The sequence below is a fragment of the Melospiza melodia genome, chromosome 1 (assembly GCF_035770615.1).
Source record: "Melospiza melodia melodia isolate bMelMel2 chromosome 1, bMelMel2.pri, whole genome shotgun sequence".
NCBI lineage: Eukaryota > Metazoa > Chordata > Aves > Passeriformes > Passerellidae > Melospiza > Melospiza melodia.
In genome coordinates, this window is record NC_086194.1 from 82540520 (window position 1) to 82566352 (window position 25833).

General features: G+C 36.9%; 1 protein-coding gene across 1 annotated transcript in view; it reads right to left on the reverse strand.

Moving 5' to 3' along the window:
- CDKAL1 (CDK5 regulatory subunit associated protein 1 like 1) overlaps positions 1-25833 on the reverse strand; it is a 388757-nt gene that overhangs the window by 85020 nt on the left and 277904 nt on the right. Inside the window, exons 12-13 of the mRNA XM_063159828.1 lie at positions 20909-21089; positions 4359-4421 (exon numbers count right to left, since the gene is read on the reverse strand). Of these exons, the coding sequence (XP_063015898.1) occupies positions 4359-4421; positions 20909-21089 (244 nt within the window). The remainder of the gene's footprint in view (positions 1-4358; positions 4422-20908; positions 21090-25833) is intronic.

The window sequence follows — 25833 nt, forward strand, 5'->3', positions numbered from 1 at the left end:
GATATTACAATTATTTTAGCAGAACTGCATCAATTACAGCACATTTTGAAATAGCAACTAATTTTTTTAATCCTGAGCACACCTTCAGTTTGGGAGGAAATCTCTCAAAAAACTCTTCAAATCATATGAGTGTTGACTATATTTCTTACTGGGCTGGACACAGTATATGCTAAAATAAATCTCTAAAGCTATAAGACATGACCTTATTTCTTCATATATTTATTCATATATGTTGCACAGCAACAGATTCAGGCTGCAAAAGGCAGAAGCAAAGAGGGAGATGAGTTTTAAGCACAACTATCAGGGGATTTCTCAGTGTAACAGCCCGTGCTGCCAGAGGCGTGTATGGACATGCCCGAAGGTATCCCTGGGTATCGTCCCAAGAAACCAAAGCAGCCAAATGTGTGGTAGTTCTGATATACTGTGCTTACAATATGTAAAAGTGTTCTTCTGCAGAGCAAAAATTGAGGATTATAGTTTTAAACAACCACTCCAGGGCTAGACTGAATGCTTAAACTCATCTGACAAAAAGAAAAGGAATAAGGGCTCTGCACTTCTGAATTTGGCCATTATTAAGCTTATAAAACATGTCGTTTTGACCAGGTAAACTATTTTAACAACTACTTTAGCAGCTTTAAAAAAAACTGGCTCACAAATTTTATAAAGAGCAAGGGTAATTTCAGAGAGAGATCCAATTCCGTTATTTCTGAGTTAAACATCTACTTCAGACAGAATAAAATTCTTACTGTGTGAAAAGTGAAACCTCACAGTGTACACACAAAAAACATTCAGCAGAAATTACTTGTGTGCAAACATAATCTTTCATTAAATTAGCTTGCAGGAAACTAGCAAGAATATAGCTTCTCAATTATCTACTTTTACATTTTAAAACACTAAAGCTGTTGCTGGTAAAGCTTTATTGAGGATGTCAATTTTATCATCTTTTTCTGATGGTCCTAGAAAAAGATTAACTGTATATAACAGAGAAAAGTTACACAGCAATCAGAACTCGACTCTCAAGAAAGCCAGACCATACATATTTTTACTCTACATAAACATGAAAAAGCAAGTATTTTAGAACAAGGAATGGCTTAATCTACAAAGAGTGCTATGTATTTTTACACATGCTAACTGAAGTAAGTTTGAATAAATGGCAATCACTCACCTGGAACGAGATATTGCTCAGCATTTCCTAAGTTATTATTTTGTTCTGAATAGAATGAATTTTAGAAGATACTTATTTTAAGAACAACAAAAGAAAAAACTGAGAAAAGGCAGTTCTTTGTATGTGACTGACATGAAGAATTCAAGATATTTGCTAGGCATTAAAGACTGATGCTAAAATGAGCTTTGTCTGTGGCACAGTATCTGAAAGACCTGCAGGTTCTGTAGTCAGAGGCTCTGTAAAGCATTTCAGTAACACTAGGTTAAAGAGAGCAGGATCAAATCTGCCTGGATAGGAGAAGTATATAATGGGCAGTTTTTGAAATCTGCTGTTGAATGGTTTCATCTGAACAATGACAAGCGCAACTAGATGGTAATTCATACTTGTTTGGGAATTAAAGAACACAGGAGCTCAGCTAATTCTCCCCTGATATCAGCAGAGTATCTCCTGCTTTTCCATTCCTTCTGCAGGAGGAATTTGAAAGCTCTGCCTCCTCTGCTGCTGAATTAAGGCCTCATTGAATAAAAGATAAAACTCAACACCTGGAAGTGGAAGAGAAAGTAAATCCTTGTTTCCACCTCTATAAAAGTGCTACGTTTTCATCTGGGAATGAAGAACCACAAGCATTTAAATGTCTTCTAGGATGCTCTAAATTACACTAGATTGGCAAATATATATTGAGGTAACATTTTCAGGGCAACAGTTACTGGTTTTAAGGTTACTATAGCTACTTCATCCAAACATCACTTTCTGCTTTAGTGAGTGAAATGCGAGCATGGCAGAATGATCACTTTCTGATTTTCTGATTAATTTTTCTCCTTACTATGAGATATCCCATCCCAAAAAGATGAAGTACTGTCAAATCTTTGTAGCAAGTCCTGTTTCAGCCACTGTAGTCAATGAGATTTTCACATCTGTTTTAACTACTACTACTAAGCACCAACTTACCCTTAAGTTTTTTCTTCTACTTTAGATAGGTTCTCAGAGAAAAATCGTTTAATCAACAAAGAAATAATCTTGGAAGCCACTAATTCCAATCACTCATACCATGATCCTGCATCACCAACGCTTTCACAAAGCCATTGTGAAATCTCCTTTTTACACTTCCTGAAAATAATCTACAAAACAGCAAACAACATGTGCCCCTGCCCTGCCCTCAAATCCTTTGGCCATGTAAATCAAACAAAACAGAACTAGAGCAAAGCTAATACACACTTCCAGTAGAAATAACTGTATTCCCAACTAATGTTAGATTTAATACAAAAATTAAAGCCCTCCCCTAGACCACAGTGCTTGTGAAATAGGAAGCTGAGGTGGAAATTAAAAGCACAGAGCAAGAAATTTATTGCAGCCTACAAATAGGAAGTAGTTGGGAGAAGGAAAACCTTCACTGTCAAATGGAAAATATGGAAAGACCATAACTTTATTACAAACTTTCACTTGTCCTTTCCCCTGCACTTGTATTTGCAGATATATATACAGGGTATGCTGGGAAGCAACAAAAGAGTGGAGGTACAAAAATTCTCCATCAAACAATTGTACACTTTAATAATATATTAAAGGTCCCAAAACAAAGATCAAAAGCAAATATATTTAAGCATTTATATTCAATTCCACATTGTGTGATGACTAATTTGTAAAGAGTGCAGAAGTCCTCACAACTGCAGCCAAAATCATTTGAGAATACTTTGATATAATGCCACAAAGGATATGAGCAGGAAGACAGCAGGAGTTACAAATGACCAAGTTCCATTAAAAGTGCTAATAAAAGAATAATGGAATTTCCTTGTACTATGAATAAAAAGTGTTTTGTACAGGAGAATTAAGACATGGACAGGAATATCAAAGTTTCTTGTTCAACAGTTGCATCTCCTTATTAGATCTTAATTGACTTACTATTACATTTACCTTAAAATGCTTCAATTCAAAGGAGCAACAATTCCATTCAAAATCTTATCACACAAGTTTCCTTTATTCTTCATGTTTCTCCATTAAGGCCATTTTCACAGGCCATTAATATCAGCTTCACCAATCTTTGTAAATAATGTGAGACTATTTATAAAAGAAGTACTAAGCAGAGGTGAATTTAACTTGAAATTAGGTACAATTATTAAAGCTATAGAATATAAATGCTGTTTTACAATGTATTTTTAAACTAAATTTTCGAGTGGCCGGTAACTACAGAACCCTCCCAGCAACAACCTGCCTGATAAATTTCATCCATTCATTTACACACTGTGCTTCTCATTGACATATGTGCAGTTACCCATATATTGCACATATGTGTATGTGTTCCTACAAAGAGATACATACTTCTGCCACCTTCTCCCAAATATAAAACCTAGCTGGTTTTTCCAATGCATTTGGTAAATGGCCAGGAAAAGAAGAGATAGAGTTCAGAACTTTCCTTTGCAATGTCTGAACAACAACAACAGCAACAACAGAAATGTTTCAAATCTTTCTTTGTTTTAATGGATACTTGCAAAATCACTCACACTTTTCAAAACAGAAGCAGCAAAGACAGACATCTCATACTGCTGACAAATTTTTAAAGAGTTTTGCGCACTTGTTAAAAGAATATGCCCACATAGGCATCAGAGATAGGAGGAACACCATGAAAATATTCAAAACCAACCTACTCAACATTCCTTCAGTCTGCTGCTTAATGCTCTCTTCTGCATAACATCCAGAAGAACCCCATGACATAGCTATAGCACAGAAATACTGTGATCTCTGTCTCTTGGTTCTCCAAAATCTTCTTGTAACAACTTTTTTTTTTTTTTTTTAATTTCACATTGCAATGAGAAAGGACCCTCTTTTTTCCCCCCAGATGTTACAAACAAGTTATAATGATGTGTGTTTCTACTTCTTCCCCCAGACAACCACCAGGCTGTTCACACAGCAGCCTCTTTAAACAATGCTTTTGTGATCAATAGATAATTCATTAGTATCATGTATCTCAGGGCCTAATTGACACAACAGGCTAAGCAACATACTCTAGGGTAACACAGTTCCCAAACACAGAGGAAAAAAAGGAGGGGAATCCAATACCACATGTGGTCACTTTGCAGGATGTAATGCCAGTCTATAAATTATATTTCTACGAGGTTAATGTGAGTAATTGTTTTCACAAATCAGAAAATGCACCTTTTCAAGCTTAACAACAAACTGAGATAGTACATTTTTTCCTTACCTTATGATCATATGGGTTGTATGAATGAAACAGCTGGGACAGATCCTTCGTTCTCTGTTTTTTCTGTAAAGGATTATTAATAAATAAGCCATATTAGAAAAGTTAAAGGAGAAAGAGAGAAGCTACTCATTAAAAAGCTGTATGCAGGTACAAACACATTCTCTCCCCACTCTGTTAATGAAACTGTAGTTATAAAGAGCAGTGTATGCAGATTAAGGATATTAAATATTATAGGAAATAATTAACATATATATTAACAATATTAAGGAAAATATCCTTAATAAATAATAAACACTAATCTGTGGAACCTCAGTGGAATGTGTAAACAATTCACAATATATCATAAATAAAATTTTAGAATACAGATAACAAAACTGAGAGATCAGGCTGCAATCTTGTAAAGACTTGTCTACTATTCTAGCATGTACATGCAGTATTGCCTTATAGAAGATCAGGTGTAAAGGAAATAAGTTTGAAGAAGAATCATTTATTATTTGTCGATTTCTTTTGATGCTAATACTCTTACTGCTTTGATTGTGGAAAATTAATAGGTGATATCTCATTTAAAGCCAAGGCAAAGGACAAAAAAACTTCTTCGGTTCAGAGCATAGTTCAAAGACAAAACCTGCTTGATCCAACTCCTGAATTTAGCCAAAGAGCTTTCAGTAATTTCAGTTGATGTTAAATAGAATTTCTCAGATGTATCCTATGGAAGGTGGACAGGAAGAGGAGAAAAACACTCTTTGTCTTTAATGCAGGTATGAGTCACAAATCAGTTCAAAGTTTTATTGTGTCAAAATCAGTGTTTACTTATCTCATAGCTGGGGAAGGCAAATCATTGCATGTTGGAAAATGTGTAAAGGGGCGACAACTGCAAGAACTCCTTGCTTGCAGTCTGTACCAGTGTCCTATTTAGCCATTGTTTCTGTGAAAGCAGTTTTACAGCTAAGCTGGAAAGATCTGTTTATGTTTCCAGCATGCTGGGAGCTACATAGACAGCTGCATGACTGCAGAATTTATTTTAACTTCTGGGAACTATAGGGCAATTTAGTAACTTTTGATCATGCAACATAAACTATGTCTTTTCTTTCTTTACATAGTTTTTATTTTCACTGAATGTTAAGCAACTTACAATTACTTATTTTCTGGTAGTACAGCTGTAGACAGTCAAAGTCAAACACTATAAAAATTATTTGGAGAACTGTGATAAAAATTAAAAAGAGATATGAAAATGATTACTAAAAAGATTGCTTGAAACAACCTAATTTAAAGTAGCATCATGCAAGAAGAAGACAAAAGCACCTGAGTTTGGGTCATGGAAACCCCACTAATCCTTCTAGGAAGAAAACCCTACAAAATCCAGAAAAAGTCCAAGTCCATTGTTATTGAAGACTATTTCTATTGTACTCATTCTAACTGCAATTACTTTAATAACACTCAGTAAAACAATATGATGGAGAACCACCCATCTTTAACCCTCAGACTCTCACCAAAATGCTGGTTACACATTCAGCTAGATGAAGACTGAAGACGAGGCTTTCCTTACACAACACACTGACAGTCTTCATCTTTTTGGTATTATAGAAAATTATGGTTTCTTTCCTACCTTTCCACAAAATTTTTATTTTTTTGTACAAAACCAAAACTCCCGTGACTGGGAAAATGCTGGAAATTTGTAACAGAAAAAATGTGCAATGAAACTTCTCAAGATGCAGATGAAGAAATGCCCCAAAATTCCCAGGGTACCCCATAGGTTTAGGTGAACTAAATCTAAACAGCATTTTATTGTTTTGTATGGAATCTGAATACATACAGATAAAAATGTCATAAGGACAGAGTTAAGGTTGCTTAGTAATAACTTCTGTCTTTCTACAGCAAAAAGTGAACTTTAGCTCAGATCTCTAAAACCCAAAAATAGGAAAATATGTTGTATTTCAAAACACACACAGGACAAGAAATTCATGCTGCTCCAATGGCAATCCCTTCAACTCCTACAGCTGGCATGGTCACATGGCCTGAATAATAAGTTTTTGAAATAAAGAAGCAGCATGGTTCACAGCTCACCTCTGCAGTACAGAGCAGAAGGTAAAGCAGGCTTCTCCATGGCTAGAGGCTGCAGTGGAAAGTAAGGAGTCCAAAAGCTCCTTCTCCTTCATCACCTCCAGTGGACTATTTCAGTCCTTAAATTACCTATTTGTAAGCATTTATTCAGAATTTCTTCCCTTAACACAGCTTCATATCCCTATTTATGTTCCCTCAGCCTAATCCAACATCCCTTTAAAGTACCCTTTGACCAATAAAAAAAATCCTATTTCCCTGCTCTTTTTCTTCAGTGTTCTGATTCTCCAGTCCTTTGTTCTGTACCAATAATGTTGCCAAAAGCACATCATAAAAAGCCATTCAAAACCTCTCTCTGAACTTAGGCAACTGTACTATCTTATCTTGCTCCACGTGCAGCAGCACTATTGCTTTCAAACACATACAGAGGATATATGTTAATTATTTCTCAAAAAAATGATATTTTCTTTCCAAATTAGCATGAAAAGACCTTCCAGGAGTCTCATAGCAACATCAGGCTCATAGCTTATTCCTGCACTCCTCTCAGGCTTGCCATACAGTGATAGATAGTCCTTGGTTTGCAGCATTTAAAGGAACAAGTCCAGGGAGAGGAGACAGAGAAATTCAGATCCTATACTGATGTGAGACACTTTAAAAATATATATGCATATGACTGTAAAAACAAATTTTCAGTTTTCTGTGTTAAAAAGTTGTAAAAATACCACATTATATAGGAGATGCAAAGGAGACACTTTTTATATCTTTATCAGGAAAATTATGTGAACATCTGATGAAGAATGAATTAAAATGCTGCTGCAGGACTGAGTTAAATACTGTAAAACCATATATGCTTGTACACATAAGTATGCCAGGATGGAAGGTTTTCCTTAAATAAATCAATATTTTTTCTAAGTGAGTTATTTCAAGCTTGTTACTAAAATGTACCTAAGTAATTAACTTCTTCTGAAAAGACAGGTAGTGTCTAAGATATTTATACAAATAAGAACCAGAAACCAACATCAACTAATGACATTTCTGAGGACAGAACACACAGACAATGTTAGTAGAGAGGAAACAACACATTACCACAATTTCATTATTTCCCCCATCCTGCAAGCAGATATGCAATGCAAGTAACACACACTTTGCTCTGTTTATTTCCTTTCTCTCTCTCATTTTGCTGGGCCTCAAATTTTTGATTACTGGAATTTATTAAGGGGATGCTGGTCATCCAATATGCATATTATATGTTTAAGGTATAGTAACAATAAAGGTTCCTTTGACAACAATCTAGGACTATACATCAATAAAGCTGAGTTAGTGACCTTGGTGTTTTTACTCTTTTTCTAGTGCACTGCTTTTTAGCAATAATAAAAATTTTTCTAATGTCTTACATGGACTATACTGTGGATTATTATTCTTCTTTTGCAGAATAATGTAGAAGTGATGAAATATCACTTAAAGAACAAGAGAATGTAAAAAAATCAACCAACCAACACAAAAAAAACCCCAACAAACCCTGTAGTACAGAAGGAATTTAAAACCATTTAAAATATTTTCTGCACAAGTAAGCCGGCATAGAATTTTGTGCTGACTATCATAGAATTTTTCTTTTTTTTTTTTTTGCAAATAATGGTGTGAAAATAGGGTAAAAGTAGGGCTATCCTAATAATAAAGTTTTATAATCAGAATATACTTTAGAAAAATAATCTTACAAATTGAATAGTTATAACAAATGCTAAACACTGTAGGCTCACACATGTATATTGCACTTATCTTGTGATCGTCTTTTCATATTCAGGTGATAATTACCCGTCTTTCAGATGACTTTAATGTAGCCCAAAACTTGTTTGTTTTCTTTTCAAGCATGGTGTCATAGGTCTGCAATGTTTATTGTGAAGGAGAACTACAATATCACTGAGGTATTTATTTTATAGATTACTTGGAAGCTACTTAAATTGAATATTCTCAGGTTTTCATCTAGGAATAACAGGGACAAAATTACTCCCAATATGAAGGTATTACTGCTTTTCTTTAGACTCAACTTTCATTTTATAAAGCCTATTTTCAGCTTCAAAGTTCTTAATAATTCCAGCTTTATACTGTGGCAGATCTGCAGATTCCAGCATTTCCACAGAAAGTCTCAGCATCAATATATGGCCAGCAAAGTTCTCTTGTCTTTGTTTTCTTGCTCACATGATTTAAAATCATTCCAATCCACAGGGCTGCCTTCAGTAACAAGAACATGTATCTGTTTCTGTTCAAATACTCTTCATGAGTACAGTGAATAATAACATGTGTCAAGGCAATCAGATTAATGTCTTTATTTCAGTTCTGTTCCCTCAATAACCAATCATCTCCCCCATTTCTCTTTTACATACTGCTGATCAGAATTAAAAAACAATTTTATTTTACCACAGGAACTTTATTTAATTTAGAGTTTATAAAGCATCCCACCCCTATCCTTGAGCATGCTAAAAACCAATAACTATGTTCAGTTTTTCTTTCAAACAAGTCTGGAAAACCACTTTACCTCCTTCTGTAGTATCTAATGAATTACCTAATTTAAAGTCATATTAAACTTAGTGAATCAGGGAAAAATATAACTACAATTTTGATACACTTTGGGAGAAAAATGAAGCAGCTTTTCAAGTATTTTCACAGTTTCCCTCCCCAGTATAATTGAAAGCACAGAGGCTCCAGAAACGCAGACACCCACCAAACCATGAGATTGGATCTTTCTTTTCTGAACCAGCACTTTCTAACACGTTTTGTGTTATGGCATTCTCTGACTTCAGTAACATCCATTTTCCGATCAGTAAAAGAGCTGTGTCTTTCTTTTCCCTTATGTTACATCTGTGATCAAAACTACAAAGGCCTGGGGTAGTTCCAAACTCAGAACTTTTATAAATTAGAAGGAAGCAGGTAGCACCCTACCCAAAGACATCCCCTGGACTAACTTTAATCTCCACAGAATTACTTGGCAAAACACCAGAGAGGGAGATAGCAACTACTCCAACCAAGGTACATTTAAAAGCCTTGCCTGGAGATTCAATCCATAAAGTATTAAATCTGTGTACCTATAACCACAACAGAGATATGAGACAAGCCACTGGAACCACCATGTTATCAAAGTTTACAGATTGCTTTTTGGTCTGCAAAACAGCTTTTAAAAAAGTGATCAGAAACCACTGAACCATTCTCTTTGACCTCTGTTATTCAATGCATCACCCTCTTAAAAATGATCCTGAAAAAAACATTGTGCCCCAGCCAGATTTCTTGATAAAATCATACCTGGTGTTCTTTCTGTGCTTGCATCCATGTCCTGTAAGCTCTGAAAGAACAGAAGTGACAATACAGGCCTGACAACTTCTCTGCTTCCTATCACTACCTCACCTCTACTGACATTATTCCTGTCTTTCTGATCCCATCTATAATAAAGCACAGAAGATAATTTGGGGTTTTTTGACCTAACCTACCTGAATTACTATGTTATTACTATGTATTAATATGTTTACTCCCTGTTCTACTTCAGCTACTGACCAACACATATATTCAGCTTGCTTTAAGAAATAATTTTCTAATAATTTTTGAACCATGCATAGAAAATATCATTTAGTGTATAGTGTGTTATTCAGCAGTTCACCTCAATGTTACAGGATAGTGGACTTTTTTCCCAGCTCCAATTAACAACAGAACTGTAGATAATTCATATTCTATATATTTTTTTATACAAAATGATTCTTTAAAAATATATATAGCATGGTTCTATGCCTCCATGCAATATTTTTCTATTTATTTTATTTTAATAAAATAAAATAAATTTAGTTTATTGTCTAAAAGAGCAAAATATATAAAACTTCACACAGTTTTACTGATCATTAATACTATAAAATGATTGCAAACATTACAGGAATACTGTCTTCAGGATTATAGCAGCACAAATTATTATGGTTTCGTCTATTTTACATTTTATGTAGAGATTCTGATTTATGGAAAATTACAGAGATTTTCAAAAAACAGCTAGGATCTTCATAAGAACATCTGTCAACCTATGTGAAAATAATTTGTTGAAGGATACATTTTCAATTAAATCATGTGCATTGCAATTTCCTCCTTCTTACCTCCCATATATTAGCTATGTAATACAGACACTTCAAACCCATATATTTCACAAATGTTGCTGAATTTTATTACTTCTGGTAAATTTGAGACATTTTAATTTATCTTATGATTAAAGTTTGCTATTCCTGTCACTTTTTATTAGAGAGATAGGCAATCACCAATCACATGAAATTTAACAAGGGCAAAGTGCTGAATTCTGCACCTGGGATGAGGCACACCTGGATGTAGGGACTGAAGAATGGAGAGAAGCACTGTGGAAAGGGATGAGGAGGTCCCGGTCAATGTCAAGGTGACAATCTGAGCCAGCAGTGCCCTGGCAGCCAGGAGGGCCAGCCCTGTCCTGGGGCCATCAGGCACAGCATCACAGCTGGGCAAGGGAGGGGATTGTCCCCTCTGCTCTGGGCTGGGGCAGCCTCACCTCCAGTGCTGGGGGCAGTTTTGGTGCCACAATGTAAAAAGGACATTAAACTGTTAGAGAGTGTCCAAAGGAGAGCCATGGAGATGGAGAAGGGCCTTGAGGGGAAGCTGTGTGAGGAGCAGCTGAGGGCACTTGGTCTGTCCAGCCTGGAGGAGACTGAGGGGAGCCCTCATTGCAGTCACAGCTTCCTTGTGAGGGGAAGAGGAGGGGCAGGCACTGATCTCCCTCTCTGGTGACCAGTGACAGCACGTGAGGAAATGACACTGAGTCAGGAGAGGTTTTGGTTGGATATCAGGAAAAGGTTCTTCACCCAGAGAGTGGCTGGGCACTGGAACAGGCTCCCCAGGGAAGAGGTCCAGCACCAAGCCTGACAGAGCTCAAGACACATTTGGACAATGCTCGCAGGTACTGGGTGTGATCCTTGTGATGTCCTGCACAAGGCCAGAAGTTGGACTCAATAACCTTCCAACTCAGGATATTCTACAATTCTATGGTTCTATAAATTATGCAAAATTTATTCTGAAGACTTTTACAAAACAATTATTAATTTCAGGAAAAGCCTTGCAGCACTGCTCATTTTGAGGGTCCACAAATTTGGTATAGTTTGTTAAATGCTCTGTCTCACTTCTGATAGTTTTTTATATCTGAAATTCACATAGAAATTTCACAGTCTATATGAGGTGGGTACTTCCTATAACTGATTAGGAAGACTGCTTAGGTCGAAACAATTTGTAGACCAAAATATCTAGCTGAATCTTGGCCTGTGGTATCAGCCATATTTCAAATCAGATTGACGCTAAATCAGAAATAAAGTGATTGGTCATGAGGGATAGACTGGTTTTGAATATAGTTATGGCAGCCAGTTACACAATAATATAAACCAGAATGAACTGCAAACTACAGCTTAGTAACAAAGTGTTATTTTAAAATATCTGTGTATCTGTATCTACAGATATGTTAAGCCCAGGACATACATAAGCCCAGGACAAACCTGTCAACAGGGCACTCTTCCTTTTTATGATCTGGTGAGGTTATCTGTGTGCTGTACCACACACTACCAGCCTTGAAAGCACCAAGTTTTCCAGCCTTATAAGAAAAAACAAAAAGAGAAGTGCTGAAGAAGGTACAGTGTGGTACAAACTGCAAGGAGCAGGGCTCAGGTGCTTGCTGTGTGAGAGAGACCACCTACAACACACGAATTCACTAGACACACAAAAAGTGCTCTCACTTTTTTATCTTCATCTATTTTTCAGTCCTCCACTCTACTTCCAGGTTTTCAGGAATTCCAGGTTCCAAGAGTTTTAGCCCAATGACCAGCGGTGCAGGTACAGCAATGAAAACAGCGGAAGATAAAAGTTCCAGAGCACTCACTGTCCAGACTGACTGTGATGGCTTTGAGGGAGTTCACTTGGATTATCAAAGACAAGATGAAGTTCAAGGGTCACCAAGAACCCACCTCAGGATATTTCAGTGTCCTTTCATTCCAAAGTATGTTGTATGGGCCAGCATAAATGTTACATTATTTGCAAAGGATGGACAAGCTTAGTTGCCTCAATGAAACAAATTAATTTGCTGTCTGTGTTAAGTTATAACAAATTACACCTAAAGCACATTCTCATTTGAAGAAGTCTGGAATTTTGAAAATTTTCTGTTCTGATGCCTATATCCAGTTTCAGGGAATAAGTTGTTACTAATTACTACAGCTGCTGGCACTGTTTTTAGTTCTGAGCAGTCTGGATTTTAAAGTGAATTAAAATTCCAAACTGAAAAAGAGCATTTTGTTTCAGTTTTACATAAGTTACATAAATGTAATTCAAGCAAAAATTACAAAAATTACAAAAAGGCACAGTTAAAACTTCTTCCATGATTCTTCCACTTCATTATGAGCCAATGAACAGGACAGTAGAATAAAGAGTAGATTGGAGATAAAAATGTTTTCTCTAATAAAATCAAAGGCTATTCTACCTTATCTCTGAGAGTATCTTCCTTTCCTTCTATTCAGCTCAGGAGTATGTGGTTCTATTTCAGCTTCAAAACCCCTGGTGCTATTTCAGCTTCCTTGCAACTAAAAATCTCACAATTCCATCAAGGTTTTCAGACTCACAGGGGAAGGAGGATGGGCAATGAATGCTCATGGCCACTACAAATCTTGCACTTTCCAAAACTATTTTTTCATACAACATATGTTCTGCACATGGCTGCAAGCACCAGTCCACAAAGTTGCATGATGTTAATAGCAGTTTCATTATTCTTGCAAATTCTGTAACTATTTCTGGCCTGACAGTGAAGTTCAGCAAGAACTCCCCTTCTTTCTCCTTATGTATATTCTCCATATTTTATTTTCCAATTACTTTTCTTAACAACATGGCCTACACTGAACTCAGAGTTGTGCTTTACTTTAAGAGGGTCTAATTTTCAACTTGGATTTGTATAAAGTTTGTGAGGAAGCTGTTGGTAATTTTCATTCCAACCAGTTTCTGCTGAAAAAAAAAAAAAAAAAAAAAAAAAAAAAAAAAAAGTAGAACATCAACTAAGCTGGTTTCCTAAGTGCATTTCCAATCCTGCTTTGAATTTTGACTTGTTTTCTCAAGCAACACAGTTGTGCTCCTTGAAAGCACAAGACTTCTATTTTACACTGGTGTAAGATTTAAGAGCCACAGCTCCAAGCTAGAGTAAAAATACCTTCGTCCTTTCTCAGGGGTCTGACTCTGCACTGCCCAGCTGTTACTGTGCAATTTAACTCATTCCCCAGATTCAGCTATGAACTCAATTTTCAGCAGCTCCATAGGCAGACCATTTATAGCTCTCAAAAAGGGTTCAACCTATTTTAAAACATACCAACTCAACTGTCTCCCACAACAAAAACATATTTTAGTTTCAGTGCCTGGTCATATAACTGAAGGTGGTTTGAGCTTGAGCTGATTCTAGCTCTAAAACAAAATGGCTTTAAACACTTATAAAATTCTGTTTAGTAGTTTTGTCTAACCACAAAACGCCTATTCACAGGTAATTATGCTCCTTTGAATTCATTGCAAAAAACTGAAGTTCTGGCTACATGCTGGAGTAGATTTAAAGATACAGCATAAAAGCAATGAAATGTTTTGGCCATCTTCTAAACAGAGGAAAGGAAGAACCAGGCTTTCATAGGTCAACCAGTTTATAGAGTTACTAGAAAAAAAACACAGGGAAGAAATAATCCAAAACTATTTCTAAGCATCTAGAAGGTAACAAAAGGAACTAACATTGATATGGCACTAACCAACAGACACACCAATCAAAATAAAACCCATCAAAGAATAACTGGGTTTGCAGATGAGAGAATTCATAGCTATCAATGGTTTGTAGGGCTTTCTGCAGTACCTCACATGTTGTTCTCATAAAAATCACAAGGGAACATGGATGTAAATAAAACTACTAGAAAGTAACTTGATGGAAAATGTTAGCTTGGAATACTACTGCAGTTCAGTGATAAATATGAAGAACTATGTATTGTTTTTTTCTTCTTGCTCCACATTTCCCTCCAGCCTTCACATTTTAACTCCCTGGTCACAAAGTTGTCATGAAAATATTCACTCAGGTTTTTGTTCTAGCAGAACAGCAAATAAAAGTGCACTGCTGAAGAACAAATTGTAGTACAGAGGTTCAGCAAACTCAGACATTAATCAGTCTTGGCTTCTCTTACACATGAAGAACATTCTGCATGTTACACCATGCATTATTGCATGTGCTGGGGAGGAGAGATGTGTGTCAGGGGCCAAGAACCTTTGATACACCAGGAGCAGTTATCACAGCTGCATCCAATTCCTGGGGCATGTAATTCCAGTTAGTCACAGCCCTTAGCAGGGGAGCTCACAGTGATGATACACTGGAGTAACAGTACCGCTGAATAAGTGGCATTGTTTCTTTTTTTTAACTTACTTTTCATTTCTCCCACCTTATGATCTCCACAGCATTCCTCTTTAACTTTAGAAGAATATCCCTACATAATCCCATTGCATGATCTTTGGATTGGCCACCATTACTCTGATGCAAGAAGTATTACTGATTCTGCTATGTCTGTGACAATTAGAAAGGAAATGGTACCTTCCTGTCTGGGCATTTAAATCACATTAACTAATCAAGTCCACCTGAGGCTGCACTCTCTCAACCTTCAAGTGCTTAACCGTGCCATTGCTTTTAACATGTATCACATGAAACCTTATCAAGTTATTTCTAAATCCATATTGGACAGCAGATGAATTCTTTCCTTGCTTTAGCTCCAACGCTGGCCTCCCCAAGCACCTTGCGCCCCCTAAAGCCTGAAACATTTGCTCAAAGGCAAGAGTGGTCCTCAGTTGTCATCCTTCCTCACTGGTACCTTACCAGCCTCTTCTTTGATGGGACATCTACAAGGCCCACTTGTGCTCCTTTCCTTTGGAGCTCTGAACACTGCTAAAGGTGCCCCTTGCACAAGCAATGCTATTCCATTTGCTACCCAGACACCTGAAGTTAAAACATGCTGAAGCCGAGGACAGCTAATATTGCCTGACACAGGAGTGAGTGGTTATTTTTCAGTGAGGCTGGGACAGTTTGGCAACATTTAGGAAATCATGCCTTTTGAATAGGTAAGAGCACAGGAGTTTCCACAGAAGATTCCGCTGCTTGTGCACAGAGATTCAGAACTACAAACCTATATCCATCCATCCAGCAAAGGAGGTAAACATCACATTCTATCACACTGGCACTCAAGAATCCCTCTTTCTAGTGCCTTGCAGAATTCTAATCGAAGAGATATATGGTGGATCTGCAGCTACCCAGTTATGAAAGGGTGCCACGAAACTTCTTGGAGATGTCCTAGAGGGAAGTAAAGGAGCCTAAGAAACATAGGAAACCATTATAGAATAAAGGCCACAAAATTTCTGCTCCCACAGATATGATCAAATACAACTTGTCTGGCAGACAGCAGTGAGGTATATATTGTATTATGCTATCCTTATGGAAAAAATCTCTTAGTGCATTATGTGTACGAGAACAGATCTAAGTGATGGTTTGATTAAATGGAGAGGGATGCAAGGCCTGATCACTGATATTTATTTCTCCTAATAATGGTGAGTGTACTAACAGAGAGTTAGATTTCTAACTCTTCAGGGTGACTGAGCAGCTGCAGCAGCTGCCTCTGGCCAGCTCTGTGTACTCAGCATAACACCACATGGTATGGAATACTCCTTTGGCCAGCTTGGGGCAACTGCCCCAGCTGTGCAGCCTCCCAGCTTCTTGTGCCCCTCCAGCCTTCTTGCTGCCAGGGCATGAGGAGCTGAGAGGTCCTTGACTTGCTGTAAACACTATTTAACAACAACCAGAAATATCATGTAGTGGTATCAACATGATTCTATATTAAATCCAAAACACAGCACCGTAGCAGCTACTAGGAAGACAATTAACTCTATTCCAGCCAAAACCAGGACAGTTAGGAAGTGAATTTGTTATTCACCTCAGTGCAATAGGCATAGTGCTTAATACAACTAATACAGAGAGAAAAAATTAATAAGACACTTGAGAGGAATTAAAGGAAACTTTCAATAGTTGACTGACACAATTTTCTAGCTTGAAGCAATATAATTATCTGGTGATATAAAGAAAGAGAAAAGGAAAGAGAAAGTGAATATATAATTGAAACTGAATTTCTTACACTATTAAAGATATGTACAGAAAAATTAGAATCCACACTGCAGTTGATAGCAGTGTAATCATGAAGCTGCAGTAACAGTACTGCTCTCAAAACAGCTACTATCTCCTATTCTCAGGTAATTCTACCTTGCTAAGATACTTATTTTCAAAATGGCTATTTTCTAATGTATTTTCCAAGTGACAGAAGTCAAGTTGATCCTGAGATCATAATCTCCCCTAATGTTTCAGAAATTGTGATGGACCAAATCACAAGGACAGAGAAAAGTCCCCACATGAGTAAAAATTGCCTTGAAAAAATAAAGATCAGAGAAGTTATCAAAAATGTAAGGTATTACATGCTCTTCATTTTAGAGAAAAAAAGTAACTTTCACACTTAGAATTATTCTGATCCTTTGCAATGCAGCTAAATATGAGTTCCGTCCCAGACATATCTGAGTCATGTTCTAGTTTAACTAGAATCTGTAATTTGAGTAATGCAGTTATCAGCATTATCACTTTTACAAGCAAACACAGCAAGGAAATAGAGAAATTCAGATACATAATAACAATAATAGCAGCAAAAATAGCATTTTATCATTAACACATTTCAGAGTGAGAATTTTCAACCCACTGGACATAAGGAGCATCCAGACTCATATCTGAAATAGCGCATGGAAAAAATGGGGGCAAAGGAAAGAAAAAACAATTGGGTAGCATTAAAGTTCTGGACAACATCTTGGCTCATTTACCATGCACATGACTCAGCATTACCATAATTGCTTCTTAAAAAAAAAACAATCATGCCTAGGTCTGTTTTGACTTTTCTCTAAACTGGAAAGAGTGTTTGTGGTAAGCATAATCTAATTGATGGTTATTAAATGATGAGACCATTCAGACAGATGTCTGATTCTCCATGGACATTTTTTCTCCAGGAGAAATAAGAAAGGCCTGCAGCCTTAGCTGTCTTTTCTGAATTTATGGTGGCAGAAATGTCCATCTGGATTAGTGTCATCTGCCCTTCCAGCAAAATATTGGTGCCTGTAAGGCTTTCAGTGATAAATTATCTATGTGAAGGGATGATTCCATGTTGACCTACTGATTGTTTTTTCTATTCAGATAATCTCAAATGAGGATTTTCTCCCAAAAGGCAATTATATTTAAGATCATCATCAAAACCATCCACTAAAACTATAGAAGTACTAAATATTACTATGCTTCATACTCTACAGATTGTCTCTAGAAGTGGTAAAGTCTTCCAAAAAAAGCTAATCTAAAAGGAACTGACATGACAAGTATGTTATTATTGCAGCTGTGATACTTGGGCAGAATCACCAAAGCCATCTTGAGTCAGAGTTGCTGAAGAGGAATTCACTAAAGTGGAGCAGACTGCAACTAGCAATGGATTTGTCCACTGCAGAACTATATAAAAACTGAAATAACATCGCAAATATAGTCAGCCTTCAGAAAAACATAAAAAAGAAGAAAAGAAGAATAAGAGTTGTCAAATAACTTGCTCACTGATTTGGCATCTGTTCTTAAACAGATGTTTAAAAAACATCTGTACAGACAAAATTCTTTTCCCATATAGAAATGCTACCAACAGATCCACTGCAGTGGATACTGTCATGAACACTCGTGGAAGCACCAAGCCCCCAAGTGCAGCCTGGTGATCCAGTGCACACTGAGGCTCTTGCACAGACCAGCTGTGTCCAGTGCATGTGCTATTTCTTACCCAATGCAAATGCAATAAAATCCATTCATTAATGTGGATAATATTTCATTAAAAGATGAAAGGGTCAGAGTGCATAACGTGGATGGTTGTGTGCTACTTTCCTTTTCCTAGCAGAGAAACATAAGTTACTCTAAGCAAGAAATAACAAATAAAATGCCTGTTCATTTCTGGTAATGCAGGAAAGACTATCAGCTGCTGTCTAGAAGTAATGTGAATATAAAACACAGGAGATTAGCACAAGCTCTTCCTGCTCTGTTTGACTAGTTGCTCTCCATTTCTACTAAGAGATAAAAGAACAAAGGATCTCATAACACAGGATTTTTGAAGGACTACAGGGAGAAAAAAAAAGAAAAAAGAGAAACAAAATCTATTAATTACAGATTTTCATCAGCCCTGGATTAGAGGCCCCATCTTCTTTGAAGGTTCTATTTCACTGAAAGCAATAAGTACTAGTGCTACAAATAAGAAGAAAGAATGTAAAACTGGGTTAAATTGACAATTACCATTTTCCAAGTAATACTTCTAACTACAGAACAGCTAATGTTCTTTTAATAATTTATCTCTTCACAGATTGTCTTCCCATAAGTACCCAGTTTAACAGAAGTGAGTAAATTAACTTAAGCTCTCTGCATCTCCTGTGAAAATGGCGTGCTTAAGAACTTGTGCATAGGAATACAAACCTGAAACACAAACCAATGTTTTGATTTTTAAACTTCCTACCCTCCAAAAATTACATTTCTGAACCTTTTTTCATGTATCAAAATATCTAAAAAGCCTTCAAGACTAAGACAAATAATTCAACCATGTGAGTTGCTTACACTAAGGAGACTACCTCAACAGCAAGCATTTACATTTGAAAACTTACAATTTCCCATTATGAGATAGTCTATAATAAATGAATAAATTGCTCAAGCTGCACCACACTAAACAGCAAACTGAAGAAGCCAGATATAATATTATTTTATGTCTCCAGCAGCTGACACATCCTATGGAATTCACGGTACATACTGGGAGTAAACAGAGATACTTTGTTTTGCTTTCAGACACATAAGCAAAGGAATACAAGTTCCAATATATTGCTTTGACTTTGTGTTGGTGGACCAGGATACATAAATTGAAAGAAATAGGTTTTTCATTTAAATTGATTTATATTGCTGGCTGACTTTCATTCTTACACTGAAAGGAAATATAAATGTTATTTATGCCCACAAAAATGATACAGTAATGAGTTGAATTACTACAGGCATCCATCTTGTATACTCTCCTGTTTTGAGATTCAGATTACAACAATAACAAATTCAATTTTTTTGAAATAAATCAAACCATGCCTTCTGATATGATTGCTATCATTATTGCTTATAAATAGCTATTTATATCTAGCAAAATACAATCAATAGCCATGTAGCTTCTTTATAAAAACAGTTTGGAACTTAAGATCAGACTGTTGGGAGGGAGGGAGGGAGGGGAGGGAGGGGAGGGAGGGGAGGGAGGGGAGGGAGGGAGGGAGGGAGGGAGGGAGGGAGGGAGGGAGGGAGGGAGGGAGGGAGGAAGGAAGGAAGGAAGGAAGGAAGGAAGGAAGGAAGGAAGGAAGGAAGGAAGGAAGGAAGGAAGGAAGGAAGGAAGGAAGGAAGGAAGGAAGGAAGGAAGGAAGGAAGGAAGGAAGGAAGGAAGGAAGGAAGGAAGGAAGGAAGGAAGGAAGGAAGGAAGGAAGGAAGGAAGGAAGGAAGGAAGGAAGGAAGGAAGGAAGGAAGGAAGGAAGGAAGGAAGGAAGGAAGGAAGGAAGGAAGGAAGGAAGGAAGGAAGGAAGGAAGGAAGGAAGGAAGGAAGGAAGGAAGGAAGGAAGGAAGGAAGGAAGGAAGGAAGGAAGGAAGGAAGGAAGGAAGGAAGGAAGGAAGGAAGGAAGGAAGGAAGGAAGGAAGGAAGGAAGGAAGGAAGGAAGGAAGGAAGGAAGGAAGGAAGGAAGGAAGGAAGGAAGGAAGGAAGGAAGGAAGGAAGGAAGGAAGGAAGGAAGGAAGGAAGGAAGGAAGGAAGGAAGGAAGGAAGGAAGGAAGGAAGGAAGGAAGGAAGGAAGGAAGGAAGGAAGGAAGGAAGGAAGGAAGGAATTTAACTAATGGCCTTTAACCTGCAGGCTGAAGGAAGTAAATGAGCAGTGCATAAGGACAGTCTCAAGAAAGTGGACTGTGAATTTAATATTTGACAACTAAATCAGAGACTACCACTGTTATTAATTCTTTGTATAATTATTCATGATAAGCTTGAGAATGCTGGAGTCACAGAAGTCTTAAAATGGAAAATATTACTATGTGTAAAAAACTAGCTACTACTCTTGATAGTCATTCACTCCAAACTTGATAGAAAGCAGACAAGATCTTCAGTATAACCACAGTATTACCCTTCCTCACAATCTGAGCGGTCATTTATATATGAAAACACATTCAGTGGTCTAAACTAGCATCATTTCCCTTACCAGGCTGAAAAAATCCTTCACTTGAATGTGGCACAGTTCTGCAGAAAATGTACATTTTTATGAACATGCTTTATGTATTAAAGCCATCTGAAAATGCATCTTACCACTGCAGCTGGAACTTGAGGCATTTTTGCAGCTGGGGTTCCTGGACGTGGGTAGAATTGATTAATAAACAAGCTTGGAAACCTGTACAGTTCTACAAGTTTCATAGTTTCTTGAAAATCTTCATCTGTCTCTCCTGGAAATCCACAGATGATGTCTGTAGCAATTGTTATTCCAGGCACTCTGAAAAGGAAATAGAAAGAAACACTTAACTGAGGACAAGTAGAACTCTTGCTCCTTAAAAGCTAGTGTACATAGACATATAACCTTCAACTTTATCTTCAGAAATTGAGACCTACAAGGATCTTGGGGGAAAAAGAAACATTTTAACCCCATTGTTTGGTAATGAGAAATGCATCTGTTGCTCAGCTGAGAGCACAGTAATAGAAGATACTGCAACAAATACTGGATTAGGATTGTGACAGAAGAGTGAAAACATCTGGATCAACTCTTCCTTCAATCAAAATTAGAGGTAATCAGCACACCTTGTTACTTCTTGAATTCTGATTGCTTAATCCATAAAATGCAAACCTTTTGGGACTCAGTCACTAGAAAATGTCAACTATTAAATGTTTTATAAGGCTGCTATCAAAGTAGAACAGGGCATCTGAAAGAGGGGCTGGAATGCCATATCACCTAGAAAATTTAACAAAATTGGCTCAGGAGCCAAAAATACATATTTAGTCACAACTTAAAAATTAACTCAGTATTCTAAAACATCAGCCTATGCCTTGCTTTAAAAGGAAAACAAAATACTTAAGTTCACATGCACAGGCACTCAGTTCTCTTGTTATTTAAGCAATGCCAACATTTCCTAACCGTTCCCCTTGGACTGAACATGCAGATCCCTCACACACACCAGGTTAAGGCAGCACAGCTGACAGGGACAGCCCACAGGCACAGAAGGGTGCACAGGAGAGGGTGAAGTTAGGGGGCTCCAGTTGAAATTGTGCCACTACCACCATCCTGGACATGGTGGGAACATGCCATGAACACTTTCCCCAGTAGACACTGGAGTAGCCATCAAGGCCTGCACCCAGACTGAGCTTTGTGTACAGTGGGAATAATGATAAGCATCCTCTGGAGAGAGGCAGAAACACATAGTGCTCAGTGCTACCTCTTGACACAGATGAGACTGCTTCCACAATGCAGAGTTCACTCCACATCACCAATAACAATGATAAACTGCAGAAAATATTGGAGAAAATGAAGAATTCCATACAAATATTGGTGGTATCTAACTTGGAATTGGCCCTGTTTCAAGGAGGGTGAGTAGATGAGATGTCTTCCAGAGGTCCCTTCCAATCTAAATAATATTACAGCTCTTATATAGGCCACAGGCAAGGGAACAGAACAGCTGAAAGAGATTGTTTTAGGGGTGAATGGCATAAAGACAACTGTCACAAGCAAAGTTCACACTTGAGGTTAAGAAGGGGTCTCCAAGACTGTCTCTAACCTAAAGAAATGGATGGAAGGTTTCCCTTCCCCTTATCCGGTTAAGACAATGCAGAACTGTGAATGTCAGTGCATGTATTCCAAATTACATTTATAAAGCATTCAAACAGCCAAAGAAAACTATAATTGAAAAAAAAAAATAGTGCTGTGACTATAGTGAGTGAAGAAACTTGATTTTGAATAACTGAAAGAAAAAATTCCTGAAAGAAAAACTTCTTGAAACAATGAGTTGTACTGAAAAAGGAAAACCTGTTGGCAAAAGACAACAAAAAAGGGAAGCAGAGAATACTGTTCTTATTAATTTTATTAGGTGCAATATTAGACAATAGCTTATATCTACCAGACCAGCCATCAGACAAATTGTACATGGTAGTAAATATATTTTGTGATTTTTTTCCCTCCAAACTTAATTTTTTTTTCCTGCAAGTATTGGCAACGAGCTTATATTAATGCCTTGCCCTCCTTTTAGCATGTGTCTGGACATATAGGTAGCAGCACAGGAATTTATCATCTATTATTAGAATTTTCTTTCACCTTTTCCTTATGAAAAATCCCCAGCAAAGAAACCAAATTCTATCAATTCCTTTTTCAATTCACAAATTCAGACTCCATCATCTGAGCTGAGTTAAAAGATGGCGTTTGAACAACAAATCAAAACCACTATAAAACTGAACATTTTCAAGCACCTGATCCAACAACCCCGAGTGGGAAGCGCAGTCTGGATGTTGTGCAGAAGAGCAGAAATCCCCAGAGCTGATGGCTCAGCACCCTCAGTCACCGCTGCTTTCCCAAGACTGACAAACATCAAGACATGAACTTCTGCTTGATATCAAGTAACAATAAAATCCCTTATCTGTAAGGACTGAGTGAAGAGAGCAGCAGCACCACACCCTGCAACGTGATTTTATTCATACCACAAATATCTTGTGTAGCAGTAGTAAGCTCATGGAAGAAAGTGCTTTCTTTTTATACATTACTTTATAAACCAATGCCACCTAACATCAGCTGCCATTTTTCAGAACACGATCAGAACATTCATTACATTTGAAAAAACCATCATAATGAAGTTATTTTATCCATTTTAATGACACTATTGGCAACAGTCAAAGCATTTATTACCAATGGTAGTAGTAATACCATCCTTTATAAAGGCCTGGTTGTTTCTATAGCAACATGAATTATAAGGTCCAATCAAGCTAGATACAATAAAATATGCTCTTTTTCTCCATAACACCAGTTGTCATTCAGTTAAAAGGAAATTACATATTTTAAAAATTCATAAACTCTACAAATGTCTGAACTCCATTTGCTGATAAGGTGTTAATTATCTTAGTAATTAGATTTCTTCCTGGATGGAATTATTACACACAAAGAAAAGCCTGGATACAAAAAGAGAATAAGGACCATGGTGTATTCAGCAACAGCAATTAATTACAGTTCAATCCAGTGTAACTGCCTAAAATATGACATTGCATAGTGCATTTTTATATCACTGCTGATTATATTGTTTAACAAGCAGTTTAAAAAGGGGAGAAAAGCATGAGATTTCACTCAAAGTCCAAAATGACAAAAATCAAGCTCTTAAAGACTTCTCAAAGCAGTGATGAACAAAAATATGTACAATTAGTTCCACATGTGAAACATAATTTCTTAATGAAAAAAGTGGGGAAAAAGATATCATTATGGAAGAATATAAAACACATACACACTTGAAAATTAAAGTGACCTTTTCTCTGACAGCCTGAAAGAAAGCAGCACAAAACTCTTTATTACTTTGATTCAGATGATGCTTAAAAATTCCTCCATCTATGCAATATGATCCAAAATCACATAAAAACAAGTTCTTGTGCATCAGCCAATACTATTATTGTTTTACATCAAATGCTGCTTATCTATTCTGAAGCAAACAAAGAAAACACTGCTGAACATCCCCTGTAACATTTATTACATTAACTCATTTACAGTTAGCCTAACTATTCAATTTCCACAAATGGGTTTTAGGGTGTAGGATAGAATCTCTACAATATATTGACTCTCGATATGCTTTACAATTAAACTGTGGAATTTCAGAACAAGATGAATTAGAGGAATTATTAAAGCCATGTATAAGATAAAACAGCCCTAATACTTATTTTCTTCCCTATGTCCCTCTATATATATATAAATCCCTTCCCTCTACTCAAGCAGACTGATGTTTTGCCATTCTGAAGTAGACCAGCAATGCAAACCTCATCATCCTGGGCAATTCTGAATACCCAAAAAAGAAGGAAATACTTCACCTTACAGGGAAGACACATCTGTTTTAGTGTGATGCTGTAAGGGCCAACACACCCATGAGCAAGTGCTGACAGCCCAGGTATCCAAACCTCACAGAAAGGAAGAACAAGATGTGTTTGAAAGAATACAGAAGAAAAGCAACATCTTGCCCTCTACCTGAAGAGGAACCAAGTCAGCCTCTGGGGTCAGAGAAAAAAATGAGACCCAAGGAATTCACTGAAGTCAAGTCATGGGCAAGTGACTTAGAAAGATGATAAAAGGGATAAAAGCTGACAAAAATAAAACAGTAAGACCACTCCCTCCCTCTCCCTACCACCCCCACAGAGCAATACTTCTCAGAAAAGCAGCAGCAAAATTGTGAAAATGTCTAGGATTTACTTGTTACATGGACTATTTCATGTGGTTTTAGCTACAGAAAATATTTTCTTTAGCAATAACCATTACAAACCAAATCCACGTTCCGGGAAGAAATTATGTAAAGCAGCTAGAATTGTCACCTTCAGCTACTCACATGACCACTTGAAATTCTTTTGCATGATCACATTTTCTTCCCACTTCCATTTCAGCAATTAACACTTAAATCCAGAAGTTACTTAAAGCCACCAACTTGCTCTTAAGCAAGACCAGCTACCTCTACCCCTTACAGTTTAACAAAATAGTGGATTTTAGATTAAAAAATAATGGATTAGAATAAATAGCAATATGAATAAAAAGAAAACACTGTAGTCTTACAGAAGGGTATGAGAACACCCTGAGTAATCTATAGTAATTAAAGTAAAACAAAAAGTGTGATGACATAGCAACTTCTTGATTCATCAATTAGAAATTTGCATTGAAAAAAATGTTAGGAAAAAACCTTAATTTTTATGAAAATAAAACTAGTCTACTCTGAAATGTTATTTCAGCATCATACATTATTTTATATTTTAGAGTGCTTCTGCAGTACAAGCCTATTCAGAGAACGTGAAATGGGGTTAATGGATGAAATAATTTGAAGGTATCTGAGTTGGTATTTCAAGTGTATTTACAGAGCCTAACAGGCATCTCAATGTGCCATTTTGTGTTGGAGCTGAAGGATGTGTTTGCATCTTCCCAGTGACCACACACAGTCTTCCAGAAGCCCTTTTCACCCCCTCTTTCCCTTTTCTCCATCAGGCCTAGTCTTGTGGGATTTCTGACTTCAACTTTAATGGCA